Source organism: Pagrus pagrus (genome assembly GCF_965226575.1).
Source record: "Pagrus pagrus genome assembly, chromosome: 13".
NCBI classification, from domain to species: Eukaryota; Metazoa; Chordata; class Actinopteri; order Spariformes; family Sparidae; genus Pagrus; species Pagrus pagrus.
Window position 1 is genome coordinate 6215521 of NC_140197.1, and position 15277 is coordinate 6230797.

At 39.0% G+C, this 15277-nt stretch overlaps 1 protein-coding gene across 2 annotated transcripts in view; it reads left to right on the forward strand.

The window, feature by feature from the left end:
- Positions 1 to 15277, forward strand: part of LOC311267680 (junction plakoglobin-like) — a 341412-nt gene that overhangs the window by 237361 nt on the left and 88774 nt on the right. For both annotated transcript variants that reach the window (XM_084370873.1, XM_084370872.1), the window contains exons 6-10: positions 420 to 621; positions 715 to 859; positions 947 to 1050; positions 6514 to 6633; positions 9962 to 10180. In XM_084370873.1, coding sequence (XP_084226999.1) covers positions 420 to 621; positions 715 to 859; positions 947 to 1050; positions 6514 to 6633; positions 9962 to 10180 — 790 coding nt within the window. The remainder of the gene's footprint in view (positions 1 to 419; positions 622 to 714; positions 860 to 946; positions 1051 to 6513; positions 6634 to 9961; positions 10181 to 15277) is intronic.

Consider the following 15277-nt stretch of genomic DNA (forward strand, 5'->3'; position numbering starts at 1 on the left):
TGCCAAAAGCAAAAGGAGCCAAGGGTTAAGAGACCAAATTTCCTTTGGATTATATAATTGGCATGTATATTCAAAAAACAGTTGCTGTTGCTAAGGAGTTTGGCAGTTAAGTTGTAAGCTCAAAAGGTTGCTGATCCATACTAATGTCTCAGTGATTGATTGACCATTGACACACCTGACATGTCCGAGTTTCTGAATAGAGAACACTCGATTACACATCCACACAAAGCACACACACAAAGCAACACAAACTGCAAAAGCTTGTTAACTTCATGTCCAACAAACTTGTATAGAATGACATTGGTGGCCAGAGGGGTCAGAGAGGTCATACATTGCTTAATGCGCCTTGAAATTATTAATTTTATGAAGTATCTATATATTTTTCTTTCTGTCTTCCTCTGTATATCTTAACCGTGCAGTTCCCCAGTGGAATCAGTCTTATTTTATGCTATTACCACCCTGCACAACCTGCTGCTGCACCAAGAAGGAGCTAAGATGGCAGTGCGTCTTGCTGATGGCCTGCAGAGGATGGTTCCTTTATTGAAAAAGAGTAACCCAAAGTTCCTGGCCATCACCACTGACTGTCTGCAGCTCTTGTCCTATGGCAATCAGGAGAGCAAGGTGAGGCAAGGACCTTGATATTCATTAGGATATCCTTGTTAATCCACTCATTTAATACAGAATTATACTTCCTACTTCCCCCTATTGTGTCAGCTGATCATCCTAGCCAATGGGGGCCCAGAGGGTCTGGTGTTCATCATGAGGAACTACAACTATGAGAAGCTTTTGTGGACCACCAGCCGGGTTCTCAAAGTGCTCTCTGTCTGTCCCAGCAACAAGCCAGCGATAGTAGAGGCTGGTATGTCCACATCACTGAACATGAATATAGAACATTGAGTGTAGATGTTTGTATTGTATGTAACTGTATCTTGACATCTGTATACAGGTGGTATGCAGGCTTTGGGCCAACATCTTACAGGTTCCAGTCAGCGTCTGATCCAGAACTGTTTGTGGACGCTCCGCAATTTGTCAGATGCTGCGACCAAACAGGTATGTATTTATTCTCACACAATAGCTACCATTACTATTACTACTACTATTGCTGCTACTGTCAAAGCTACTACCACTACTACTAGTACCACAAGTACTGATTCCAGTGCTAGGGTAGTAGGATACAACCTTAGATTTCTCATTCTGCCTGGGAACAGACATACGGTAACTGTTGATGTAGGAGCCTGCTTGATTACGTCTTCAGAATCTCATAAAGTGGCATGGAGTGGCAGAAAGTGAGGTTCCCCCCTTATCATTTTTTATTGGACATTTTTTATTCTCAAGGCACTGTAGCTGGCAGCACATGCACAACACCTGAAAAGCAGTATTTTTTAACATTCTCTCCAGGCCTTTTTTGACAACACAAACCATAAGCTAAGGTGTTCCCATTGCCATCCGTCTGCTTTTGTTTCCACTGTTCTCCTCTGGGTTTAGCTTGCATCTACATTTGCCAGGAGGTGCACAGTGATGGGAGATACCCTACTAGTTTGTATTACATTTCCCTGTTGTTCAGGTTGCATAGGGGTCATTCTGTACCAACTCACCTAGGGTCTCCCAATTCATGTCATGGATTTTCTTGAAGGAATGCATGTTGAAACTTATATTAAATTCACAGGACCTTGCAAAATCCTATATCTGTAATACATTTGAGTGGATGAATTTAGTATCGGTCTTCTGAAAATCTGAGTAAATCTGCTGGCTCAAAAATATACATACAGTAATTCTTACATTTGGTTAAATGTCTCTTGGCCATTTTCATCTCAATTAGGTGCATCTTATAGCCATCCACAAGCTTCTGGTAGTCCTCTGGTTGAATTTTTAACCACTCCTCTTGACAGAATCAGTGAAGTTCAACTACATTTGTTTGCTTCGTAGCACAGACTTGTTTCTTCAGCACAGTCCACATGTTCTCGATGAGGTTCAAGTCAGGACTTTGGGAAGGCCATTTCAAAACCTCCATTCTAGCCTGATTCAGCCATTCCTTTACCACTTTTGATGTGTGTTTGGGATCATTGTCCTGTTGGAACACCCAACTGCACCCAAGACCCAATCGTCTGCTTCATCTCTTCATTATTCCATTTGCTTTCTTTAGAGCACCAGATCCACTGCATAATACTACCAGCACCATGCTTGACAGTAGGTTTGGTGTTCTTGGGGCTAAAGGTCTCACCTTCTCCCCTCAAAATGTATTCCTGCTCATTGTGGCCAAACAACTACATTTTTGTGTCATCTAACCACAGAGATTTCCTCCATAAGGGTTTTTATTTGTCAATGTGATCAGCAGCAAACTTCGGTCAAGCTTTGAGGTGTTTTGACTTGAGCAAGGGCTTCTCAGCCCATGTTAATGTTTAGTTTAGTTTAGTTTATTAAGATCCCCATTAGCTTTTGCAGGGCAGCAGCTATTCTTCCTGGGGTCTTTCATTTACATAAGTGACAAATACAAACCATCAATAAACAACACATAATACATAAAAACAAAAATACATACAGAAAACACATACTTAATACATACACATACAAACAAAACATCCAAGACGAACACCTTACAGACATTACCAGCTCCTACAATGAATCGCTACACAACATTTACTATGTATCCTGTCACACAAGGATGCCAAGACCCAATTTACAGATTTATACTAATGGTCAAAATTGCGATCCAAATAATAATCTCTTAGTTTCATTTTAAAACTAACCATGTTTCTTTGTTGTATAACATAATTCGGAATGGCATTCCACTCCTTCATAGCTCTATATAATACTGTACATTGAGAAAGTGCCCTGGGTAAAATAAAATAAAGTCCAGCAGCATGTCAAGTTGAGTAATTATGTATGTCTGAACTAAAAGATAATTTTCTATAAAAAATATGTGGCATTTTAGTTGTTATAATATTTCTAAGAAATACCATCAACAAATATGACAATCTGTGCTTAACATCCAGCCAACAGAGACTGGCATGCATTTGACAAATATTCGACCTTATTCCACAAGTAAGTGCAACACGTGCTGCTTTGTTTTGTGTAAGTTGCAGTTTTCTGATGTTGGCTAGTGAGGTATTGGACCAAACAACTGTACAATAATCCATATGTGACAAAACCAGTGCTTGAATGACTTCTTTAGTAATTTGTATTGTTAGATATTTAGAGCGTCTCCTAATCATTGAGAGAATGTTTCCAATTTTGGTTATTATCCTCCTGATATCCATGTCCCATGATAGTGTATGATCTATGATAATTCCTAATAATTTTACCTCTTTCACATGTTTGATTAATTGATTATTGATCATAACATTAAGCTCTGGGTTTGAACGCAATGAATAGTTTGATCCAATAACCATAGTAGTTGTCTTTGACACATTCAAAATTAGTCCATTGCAGCTAACCCACTCAGAAACCAACTTCATTTCTTCACTTAGATTTCTATTTAATTCATCATTAGTTCCTTCAGCTAAATAAATTGTTGTATCATCGGCATACATTGTCATGCGAGCTGTGTTTAATGCCAAGGGAAAATCATTGGTAAAAATTGAGTACAAAAAAGGTCCAAGGCAACTTCGTTGAGGTACTCCATGTTTAACTTGTTTTAAGTCTGACTCAGTTTCATTAAAATAAACCATTTGCCATCTTTCACTCAAATAACTTTTAATAATTGGCAAAGCTGATGCTGAAAACCCATAATGTTTCAGTTTTGCCAATAATAATTTATGATCCAAAATATCGAACGCTGCAGAAAAATCCAGGAAGACAGTTCCTATCATTTTCTTTTGCATGATTACATTACACAAAAATATGACTGAATTTGTTCATACACAATTTTTTCCATGATTTTACTCAAAATTGACAATAAACTGATAGGTCGACTATTTGACTCAGAAAACTGCAACTTTGTTTTTTGGAATTGGTATTATTTTTGCAATTTTCCATCCCTGTGGCCCTATATTTTTTGTCAGACATAAATTAATTATACGTGTTACCACTGGAGCCAGAATACCAACAATAGGTTTCAATAACCTTCCATCAAGAAAATCAACCCCAGGTGACTTATTTTTCAATTCATTAATAATAACTCAACTTTTGAAACTGTAACAGTCTTGAAATCAAAATTACATTCTTTGCCTTCCATAATTTGGTCTATTAGTCTTTCTGCGAGGTCAGTATCATAATGCTGTACAGTACTTTTTAGCTTATCGATTTTATTAATGAAATAATTTTTCAAATGATTATCAATATCCTTGGGTTTGGTCAAGAACTCTCCTCCAGTTTCTAAATAAGATGGTGAAGACTTGGTGTGGCCCTTAACTAAAAAATGTAGTGTATTCCATAATCTTTTACTATCGTGCTGATGTAAAACACACTCGACTGTGGACACTGATGCCTGTCTTCCAGCAGCTTCTAATCCATTGCAGACTTGCTTTTTTTGTGGTTTTTGGTTGACTCTTGACCATCCTGACCAGTTTTCTCTCAGCAGCAGGTGATAGTTTGTGTCTTCTTCCTGATGGTGGCAGTGACACGACTGTGCCATGCACTTTATACTTACAAATAATTGTTTACACAACTGATCTCGGAACCTGTAACTGCTTTGAAATGGCTCCAAGTGACTTTCCTGACTTGTTCAAATCAATAATGTGCTCTTTCAGATCAATGCTGAGCTCCTTAGACTTTCCCATTGTGGTGTTTGTGGCTGAGTCTAATGGGTGCATCAAACAAGCCCTATTAAAATGTGCCCAGAAAAGTCAAAGGCCATTATCAATCATAATCACTGAGAAGAAGTTAAGAGGCCATGCTTCAAAGCAAATTTCACACAGCTTTCTAAAATCACCACAATGTTCAAGTTGCTGTTATATATTTTTGAACCAGCAGATGTAACGGGTTTGGTTTGGACCCAATAGCAGCACAAGGGCAGGCAGGTATTGTTCGTAACAAACTTTATTAGCTCAGGTGCAGGAAATATAGGCAGTAGACAAACTAGTCCTTTAACAGTCTCTGGTGGGGATTGTATCTTTAGACTCAGCCGAACCGAGCCAGGATACTGGCGAGTAGCGTCCGTGAACTCAGTCTTGTACTCACTCGGTGAAGGAATAATCAGTCACTGAACTGCAGGTAGCCACAGAGGAGACTGGAGTGACACTCACTCTGTAGAGCTGAATCAGGTAACCACCAGGTAGCCACGGGAGCCGACAGACAGAATCCAGAAAGGGACAGGCGAGGATCGTGGTCAGGGACGGAAGGCTGAGGTGATTACCATGAGATCGGTCAGGCAGGATAGTCAGAGGCAAGCAGGGTCGAAACCGGGAGATCAGGCAGATAATCGCTGGAGAGTCTGGTGCAAGCATCGAGAACAATCTGGCAATGAGTGAGTGTGGAGCTGAGGCTTAAATGCAGCCAGAGCAGAGCAGAGAGCACAGGTGAGTGGAGTTGGCTTGATGAGAGGGGTGTGTCTGATTGGCAGATTGAAGCAGGCAGGTGCAGAGTGGTGAGGCAGAGATGAACTGTGACAGCAGATTTGGTCATATTTTCAGAAGACCCATTATAAATTCATTATTGAACCAAACTTAATTAATTTTTTTGTGACAAAGTAGTATGTGTTCCACTCATTCCATCACAGAAAAATGAGAGCTGTAGAAATTATTGTAAGTGAAGACTGCCATAATATACATTTTCCTGTGAACTTGAACATACACACACACACACACACACACATATGTATATATATATATATACATATATGTTTGTTTGTTTGTGTGTGTGTGTGTGTGCATGTGTGTATGTGCGTGTGTTTGTACAGTCATGGTCAAAAGTTACCTATTTAGCCTGTTTTTCATTGGGTTCTGGAAATCTCCAAGTTACAGTTTGTAATGGTTTGGTGTATTGCATAGTAGATGGTGTCATCCTGTTCCGTATGCCAGGGCATAATATTAATCTTAATTCCTTAGTTCAATGCACATATATTATTTGACAACGTCAAACTTCTCTGAACTAATTTCTGACATAATCAACTAGCAGAACTGGAATAATCCCACCTGGATTACTGTAAAATTAATTACAATTAAAATCAGAATTATTACATTCGTATTTCATAATTAAGCAGTTTGATGTGATAGTGAGATCATGGAGCTGCTCGATAGCAAAAACCTAGAAGAGGAAACCAACTACCACAAGACAGCCTATGGAGAAGTTGATTTTTCTTTTAGTTTGGGTGAGTCGTTGATGTCATAAATTAGTTCAGATAGTTTGTAATTGTGTATAGTGTGTATTAAAGTCAACATAGTACAAATATTTAAAATTAGCCACACAGACAGCGTTATTTTATGTCCCACAACAGCACTTGCCTATCAAAAACACATAAATATGACATTTAGCCTGGTATTACGTGTATAATGGTATATATCCTAAATGCTGTGGTTTGCTCGATCTATCTCAATTTCTCTCTCTTGGTCTGTCTCCATTGGTCTCTCTCTTCAGGAGGGGTTGGACGGTCTGCTGCAGATACTGGTCAACCAACTGGGCTCAGATGACGTCAACATGTTGACCTGCGCAACTGGCATCCTGTCGAACCTCACCTGCAATAACTCGCGCAACAAGGTAATCTTGATGAGGTGGCCAATTGTGTGTAAACATTAGCTTTATTTGATAGTTGAACATGTCATTCCCAAACCATGGATATTAATCTGCAGCTATAATGCCCTGCACTTTCCTTTGAGGGCTGAGAATTAGATATAGAACAGGCGAAAAAACAAACTTTTTTTTGTGAATATAGGCACTAGTTGTCAAGTTAAGTTCCTTATTTATTTATTTATTTGATTGTTTGTTTATTCATTCATTAGTGGGTGAAAAATAAGTTTTGCCAGGATAATTTTTCAAAGTACATTTTTTTTGTTTGTTTTGAAAAAATGGTTTTGACAGTTGCAAAGTTCAAGTGTTTGATTAATGTTCATTTCAGCTACAATAGGCGGAAGTTCACTAATACACCATGCTCTCAATAGGACTACACATTTATGTTTTCTTCCAGGTGAGTTTAATTTGAAAATAATAACAATAAAAAAACTAAGCAAACTGATGATGGCAAAACCATTTTTGAAGTTATTTCTGCATTTATTTAAGTTATAAACACAGGAGACTACCAATTTAGATCAGACGCAGAACATGGATCACAGGATTTTATTTTCTCACAAAATCAACAATCACCTTCAATTCACTACCATTCGATTCGTTCAGTGGCGAGGCAAATCTGCACTTTGGCTTCACGTGGAGTTAAACTCTGGTGAACTTTGACCAGCCAACTCGCAGCCACAATCCACTTGACCCCACATCCAGACTACAAACCAGCAAACTGTGTGCCTGACATGTTTCACATTCAGCACCAGCAGGCGATTTTCCTTTGCCTGCATTTGCATGTGTAACCACAGCCTTGGTCTGACCCAAGCCAAACCTGATTGTGCATTTATATGCATAAAAAGCACACGTTAATGAACATTCATTGAAACTCCTGTAGGATAAGAGGTTCTGAGTGTCATGGAGAGCTTTTAATAGCTGATCACAATTTGATGTCTTTCTGTGTGTCTTGATTATTCTCCTGTGAGTTGTTTAAAAGGCAACAACAAAGAAAAGAAAGTCTATGCACCTCTTTGTGTTTGTATGTCTGTGTTTGTGCTACAGTAAACAGTTTTTCTGTATACTCGTCATCTCAAACAAAAGTAGTATGTCATATTGATATTGATTGTTTCCTCTTTGCTTTCATCCATGGACACACACACACACACACACACACACACACACACAAGTGTATACATGGCATGTATTCATCTATCATTGTTTTCTCTCCACTCTGTGTTTAAATCTGAATTTCTGTGTTATACTTTGTGGCTTTCAGACATGAAGCTTCACTACTCACCTGGGGCTATATTCATAAAGCTTTCTAGTACTAAGTGGTGAAATTCTAAGTAATTGCTTAAAATTCTGACATTTCGAAGAATTTTTCATAAAAATTTAGACTAAATCCTTTGTAAAGAAAAGAGTTATTCACAAAGCATCTTGGCCCTTAAGAGAGCTCCTAAGTAGAAAATCTGTTGATCTTGGAAGGAGGACTTTTAAGAGCCTTAAGAGTTACTCAAGCAGAGGAGAAAATGGTGGAAGGACAAAGATGGAGGAGAAATATTCTCAAAACACTGAATGACAGTGAGTTAATGAAACACTAACGTTTCGATCGATATAACGCAAGAAATGAAAGTGATCACAACACTGAGATATTTGGCAACTACAAAAAAATAAATAAAAATAAATGTATATTAAAAAAATCTAAAATTGCACCAGTGATTTCTGACACATCACGTCAATAAAGTGATAAAGTCTCCCTTGTTATATGACCCTCCTCACTGGTGCACCCCCTTTATAATATGGTTTTACACTTATCACATAGACTCAGTAAGCTTATTTAAATTACCTGCATGGCTAATACATGTCAGCAAACAACTGTCACCATGTCAACAAGCTACTACACAAGTAGGGCCGTGTTTTCAAACATTTTTTAGGCATCTTTAGAGTATGTCTTACAAGTTATTCACCAAGTGTGCATTTTTATGTATTTTTTTGGATCAACCAATCACATCTTTTATCAGAGTTGCTCTAAGAATTTTCCTGAGTCACTCTTAGGCTGGATTGCACCAACAAGGTTTAACCTTAAAATCAGATTAAATCATGGTTTAAGTTTAAATTCTGTTGCACCAAACTTTAGACTTAGTTTAGAATTAAGACAGATTAAATTTAAACCTCTCTTTAAACCTCATTTTAATTTTTACTCTAAACCAAGTTTAAATTTAATTCTGTTGCACCAGACCTTTAAACTCCAGTTTAAACTGTGATCGAGAATTAATTTTAAACTGACAGTTGGGAAGGTTTAACTTTAACAATGGCTGCATTTTTGAGGTGGATAGAGCAAAATAATGAAGTTCCTCGAAGAAAACTGAGAGACAGCCTCAATCCTCTTGAATTTTATGATGAAGAGGAATTTTTGGAGAGATACCGGTTTACCAAGAAAACAGTTTTGGAGCTGAACAGGAAGACTGGACCAACTGTCAAACATAGCAGTGACAGAAATGCAGCTGTACCACCGATGCTACAACTCCTGGTTGCCCTGAGGTTCTACGCTACTGGCTGTTTCCAGAGGGTGGATGGAGACCTGTTCTACACAACTGAACTGTTTGCCATATTGTCAGCAGAATGTCTCGGTCCATTGCATCTCGAAGAACCAGTACATCCGATCTCTCCAACAGTGGAAACCGTGCTGTTGTCCGTTTTCTTGTCTTCTATTATTTGCCCACATTGCTCCATTAATTCGGTCAGCAAGTGTTTTTCAAAGGAGGAAAAGTTTGAGCTTCTCTGCCGAGCCAAAGTAACGTATCCGATCTGTCACAAGTGACGTTAGGCTAACGTTTTTGCTAGCTAGCAACAATGTAACGTTTGCTGTAAAAGCACCCATTGAAACAGTCTCCCTCTTTTTTTTTATATAAATCCGGGGCCCTGACAGCACGCTTCCGATGTAACCTATATATTTAATTGCTTATTTAATTATTAATTTTAATTTCGATATCCACAAGTATCCCTCTTGATTTAAATCAGTTTAAACTAAGTTTAAATTCAATTAAACTGAGATTAATTTTAAATGGTGCAACAGAGCTCTGCTTAATTTTAAACCTGGATTAACTCATTTTAAACCTAGTTTTACTAATCTCTGATTAGAGCTAATCTCAGATTAAATTAAACCTTGTTGGTGCAATCCAGCCTTAAGCTCGGACTCCTTGCTAGCAGTTATTAGGTTAAATGAGGAGCGTCTCTGAGAGGATTCTCAGAATGTTTGTGAATAGGGGCCCTGTATTTCAGATTCTCCTTTATCTCTCAACCTGTTATCACTCAGACTCTGGTGACTCAGTATGGTGGTGTGGAGGCGTTGATCCATGCAGTGCTCCGTGCCGGGGAGAAGGAGGACGTTGCCGAGCCAGCAGTCTGCGCCCTGCGTCACCTCACTTCCCGCCACCAGGATGCCGAACTGGCCCAGAATGCTGTGCGGCTGCACTATGGTATCCCAGCTGTTGTCAAGCTGCTCGGGCAGCCACACTACTGGCCTGTAGTTAAGGTGAGGGGAGACAGTGGTTGGTAATGAGTTACTATTATCATACAATAAAAATGGTAATGGAAGCAAAGGAAAGGATGTTAAAAGCACTGATGGTTTTTCTATGTCAATTAGTCTGAAGGAAGACAGTGATACAGAAGACAGTGTTTCACACAAAGAACATCCAGATCAGCACGTACAGACAAGTAAATGCACACACATCTCCAATCATGCCTCACTCCCAAAACAATTCAGCTGTGACAACACGTGCTGGCTTGCCGTGTCCCTGGAGAGACAGACAGACATATAGATAAGGAAAGAGAGACACTCAGAGCTCCAGAGACAATGCTGGTTGTTTTGTTTCTCAGTGAGGAGAGAGACTGAGACTGAGCCTGAGCGACATTCAGAGAAGGCAAGAGAGAGAGACAGTAGCTGGGTTTAATCCAAGTAAAATGAACAAAACTTTAAGTCTGAAGCCCTGCAAGCAGTCTGTAGAGATTCAGTACTGTACAGCACGAAAGCTGGAGGAAATGAACAACATACTGACAGTATAGCTATTTCTGGAGGCTTACTATGGAGCCTGGAGTGTGCCAACAGAATAATTACAGACTTTTACAGTTCTTAATTATAATCAGTTAATAAATTTGACAAAAACAATTATAATTACATTTGCGTTATGAGAATTAATTAATGCTTCCGTCATCATACAGAACAGTACAGTACAAAACCCCATGGTTATTTGGTTTACTACCACAGGAGTCAATGAAGAAGCAGTACATTTTTAAAAAAATGAGAATCTACAATGCATTTGGAATCTTAGGAATTTTACCTGTTCTTACCTGTTTTAGTTACCACAACTACAGCTGCAGATGGACCAACTTTCAGTCAGAAATATCAGTTCTTTGTCACCACAAACACCACCTTGAAAACATCCAGTGTAGTCACACTTTCAAATGCTGAAACATAGTGTCAAACTGCAATCAAAGACTTGGCTGCTTCCTCCCCTATAACTCCACCACTGTCCATTGCCTCCACCTCCCAACATGAAGTCAGGTCATAAACATGTAATGTGAATGTAATATGATGCGTTTTGTGGAAATGTCAATATGGTATGTAGCATATGACAGGTTAAAACATATCTATGGTTTGCAGAAACGTTAACTGCCAACATTTGTATCCTGGCAACTGGGCTGAATTTGAGCTAAATGCTCACAATAACAATACTGACGTGCTGATTTGTAGCAGGCATTAAGTTAACTACGTTCATTGTCTTGAATGAAAATAGCTAATTAGTATGAAATGCAAAATACAGCTGAGACTGATTATGGAATGTACTAATAAAGAAAGTACTTGACACCCAATGATGGTGCAAGAGGAAGTCAGAGGATTACCAGAGCCATTGGGATATATCTTCGAGGAACTGTGAACATTTTGTGCCAATCCATGTCAAGGAGTTGATGTATGTAAAGTCAAGTAAAACTTTGACCTGGTGCTGGTAGCCTACTTACTCTGAAAATTACAATAAATAACATGTCTAGTAGTGTCTTACTGTTAGCAATTGCCCTCCTGAGATAAATTAGCAGCCAACTTTCAGGTTACAGATGGTCATTAACATCATGGACTGAGATTTTGCACCTTAATGATGGTTTGACTGCAGTTGTTGTCCACAAACAGATTTGGTAGACATTTTATATTATTTGTTTTGGTGTCCTTGACATGATTTTGCTCTGCTGTGCAGGCCTTTGCAGAATGTAAATCAAAACTGGCAACTGTGTGAAGGAGGCAAATTGCTTTTTGATATCTGCTAATGTCGGTCATATTTCACACTAGTGGAAGACAAAAACAAAGAAATGCTCATGGCTACTTTCAATGCACCAACTAATAGCTTCACAACCAAAACAGAGACTAATAAAACAGCAGGGACAGTATGTAGACATTTTTAGAAAACCATGGTGGGCAGATTAACACTGCTTCTTACTATTTTCAGGAAGAAAACGTTCAAATTTGCTATTTCAATTCCATTCAATTCTTGTACAGATGCCATATTGCACCAGAAATAAATACTACAGAACTGTGGTGTTCTGTGGTCTGAAGAAAAAGAGGGTACTGGGGTTTACATGCAGAGCTAATAGCTATTTGCTATTTGGTGATATGCTGTTATCCAAAATATCTTACAGTCAAAGTACTTAAAGCATGTTTGGCCACAACACTGCCGTTGTCTGTGCCTTGATTCAGCAGTTTTTCTGTATCGGCAAGTTATTTTTTTGTGTTGTTTTTTGTGCCGTGATTCGACCTTCATTTTATGTCAATGATGTCTATATCTACTGTGTTGCAGAGGTGTCTCTTAAAGTTTGTAACTAGCCAAGGGTCGGCCTGTCTCATAATACCACTTTGTACCGGCAAGATGATATAGTATGATAGCCCCCATAGTTTCAGCTGATAGATATATGCCAGCTTTTAGCAGAATAAATGAACATAATAAACATATAAAATGTAAGAAATTAAATACGCTTACTTTTATTTGTCTTACCAAACAGAGAAATACAACCATACACAGTCTGAATTGAAGTTTCTCTCTTTGCCGAACTAAGACAAGCTTAATTGCCTCATTAACTTATCATTTAACATATAAAACTTGAAATAAACTAATTCAAACTCACACCATCTTTGTTCGTCTTTCCATAATCACTTCTGGTTTGGTAAATCTTGATAAATAATTCACAGAGTAAGATGTGAAAATAGTCAGGCTCTCTCTGTCACGGTCCGTGTATCATTCGTCCATTCAATTATTCCATTCAATCTGGCAAACGAAAAACAAAAAAAACAGTCAATATTTCGTTTTTCTGTTTTCTGCTATGAACTGACGTCGCTAAGCTACATGGACGGAGTGTATGCCCTATTGACAGAATTAATGTTAATGCAGTAATGTTGATGGCAGACGTATTGAATCGATATGTTGCTACACTGATATAGATAGGCCTACCGATGTTACATGCTACGTAGACAGAATTAGCAAGATCAACATGTATGCCACATTTAAGAAATTAATGGTTTTAACATTACAATGTTGATTAATTAAATATAAATCAGCGACATAAGCTGACAATAGCGCTTCCACCGGAAGTGTCTACATGTTTTTATTTTGAAGCTTATTATGGCTAAACGATTTTATTTTGAAGTTTCTTGCATGCACTTCCCGGCCTGAGACTGGAGCCGGCCTGAGACTGGAGGCTGCACCGGAAGCGACCCCACACTGGAGGTCTGCAGCCAGACGCTCTTGGCAAAGTCAGCCAGCTAGCAGGGAGTTGAGCACGTTGTTGGCTACTTTGTTGCGCATGCGCAAGCAAGGCACCGTGGGAAATGGGGACATCAATAACCCGAAAACATAAGCCCGAGAACGAAAATAGATTTATTATTTCGTTTTGTAGGCACTAGTCGTTTTCTCTTAGATAACTCATGCACTCTGGACACACACACACACACACACACACACACACACACACTTAGAAAGTGCAATATTCTAATGCAACTAGAATGAATTTAGGCAATGAGAGCAAATCAGGTCGCCTGCAGATCTCTCTCTCTCTCTCTCTCTCTCTCTCTCTCCCTCTGTGTGTGTGTGTGTCTGTCAGTTTCAGATCTGCTGATCCAGAAGACACTGAAAGCGTCTTTACTCCTGGTCTATCATTATTATTATCATCATCATATTATCATATCAATAAAGTCTGGCTGAATGTGTGTTTTGGCAGTTTGCAAAATCGGTTCATATGTCAGCGTGGGATGAGGTGGTTTTAGATACTGTTTGTGGCTGACAAGTACGTTGTTTGAACACTAGAGCGTGTTTTCTTCACTTGACTTTGTACATATCTCTACCAGAACAATCTTCTTGACCCCACTAGTCTCGGGGCTACTCAAATAAGACTGCCCTCCTTGTCTTCACAGAAGACTCCACATTGCTAGAGCAGCCTACCTCTCCTTTGTTGCAACCCCCAGATCCTCCTTTTCACCATCCAAGAACTGGGGTATCAGTCTCTGCACTCTCCCTGTGCACATCCTACCTCAAGGACAGCACAGGGTAACTTGTTTAGTTTTCCGACAGCTCGTCCACATGCCACCCACTTCATTCACATGACAATACAACCGAGGCTAGAGGCTAAGTAATCGAGGTGCTCATGCCATATATCGTAAGAAAGCTTAGATTTTTGTGATTCATCTGGGTGTTTCAGTAGTGGATCAAAATCCAACAAAAATGGTCTTCTCCTATTCCCTGATATCCAGTCAATCCATTTCAGTAAAATATGTACAGTATTCAAAGTAATAAATGACATGGCAATGAAATAGCAACAAACTGTGATCGTGGATACTTTTACATGCTTTTTCTGTGCAAGAATACACACAACATTGCTGTGAATACTGGAGATCTTGAAGGGCCAGCGTTTGATTGACACCCTATTTGACCAGAAAGTAACTTGAACTATGCCTACCCTGGAGCCTGCAACAGCCCATGAGTGATGGCCAGACAAGAGACCCACCCAGTTAAAGGTGAGAAGAGAGAAATAGAAAACTGAATAGAATGAATTATAAAGATGCAACACAAAGAAACATACTGTATGTTTTAGCTTATCTGTGGTTTGGCAGAAACGTACTTTGCTTACATTTATACTGGTTGGTTCATGATAATGAAGGCACTTGTTAACCAGTGCAACAGTGTGGCTCACTGATGTGTTTTTGGACAACAATGGAGCACAGGGACTGGGACTGGGACTAAGGTATATCAGGCTTTGGATACACATAAAGTGTTTGTTTGTAGGATATTTTTTTGGTGGTGTACTTCTTTAAATGAGGTTCGTTGAATGCAAGAAAAATGTAGACTAATATAAAAAAGATCTATGCATAAACACTGGTTCAAAATAATCATATCGACTCCCTCTCTTTTTCACTCTGTTACCAAGGACAGTGGAATGGCCTCTTTACCTTTTGTCCCTCTCTCACTTGCGCGCACACACACACACACACACACACACACACACACACACACACACACAGACTTGCTCTTCTCCCTCTCAGTACTGCACTGCGAACTCAGGCAGAGTATATTAATAAGCTGAGGTATTGGAGTGT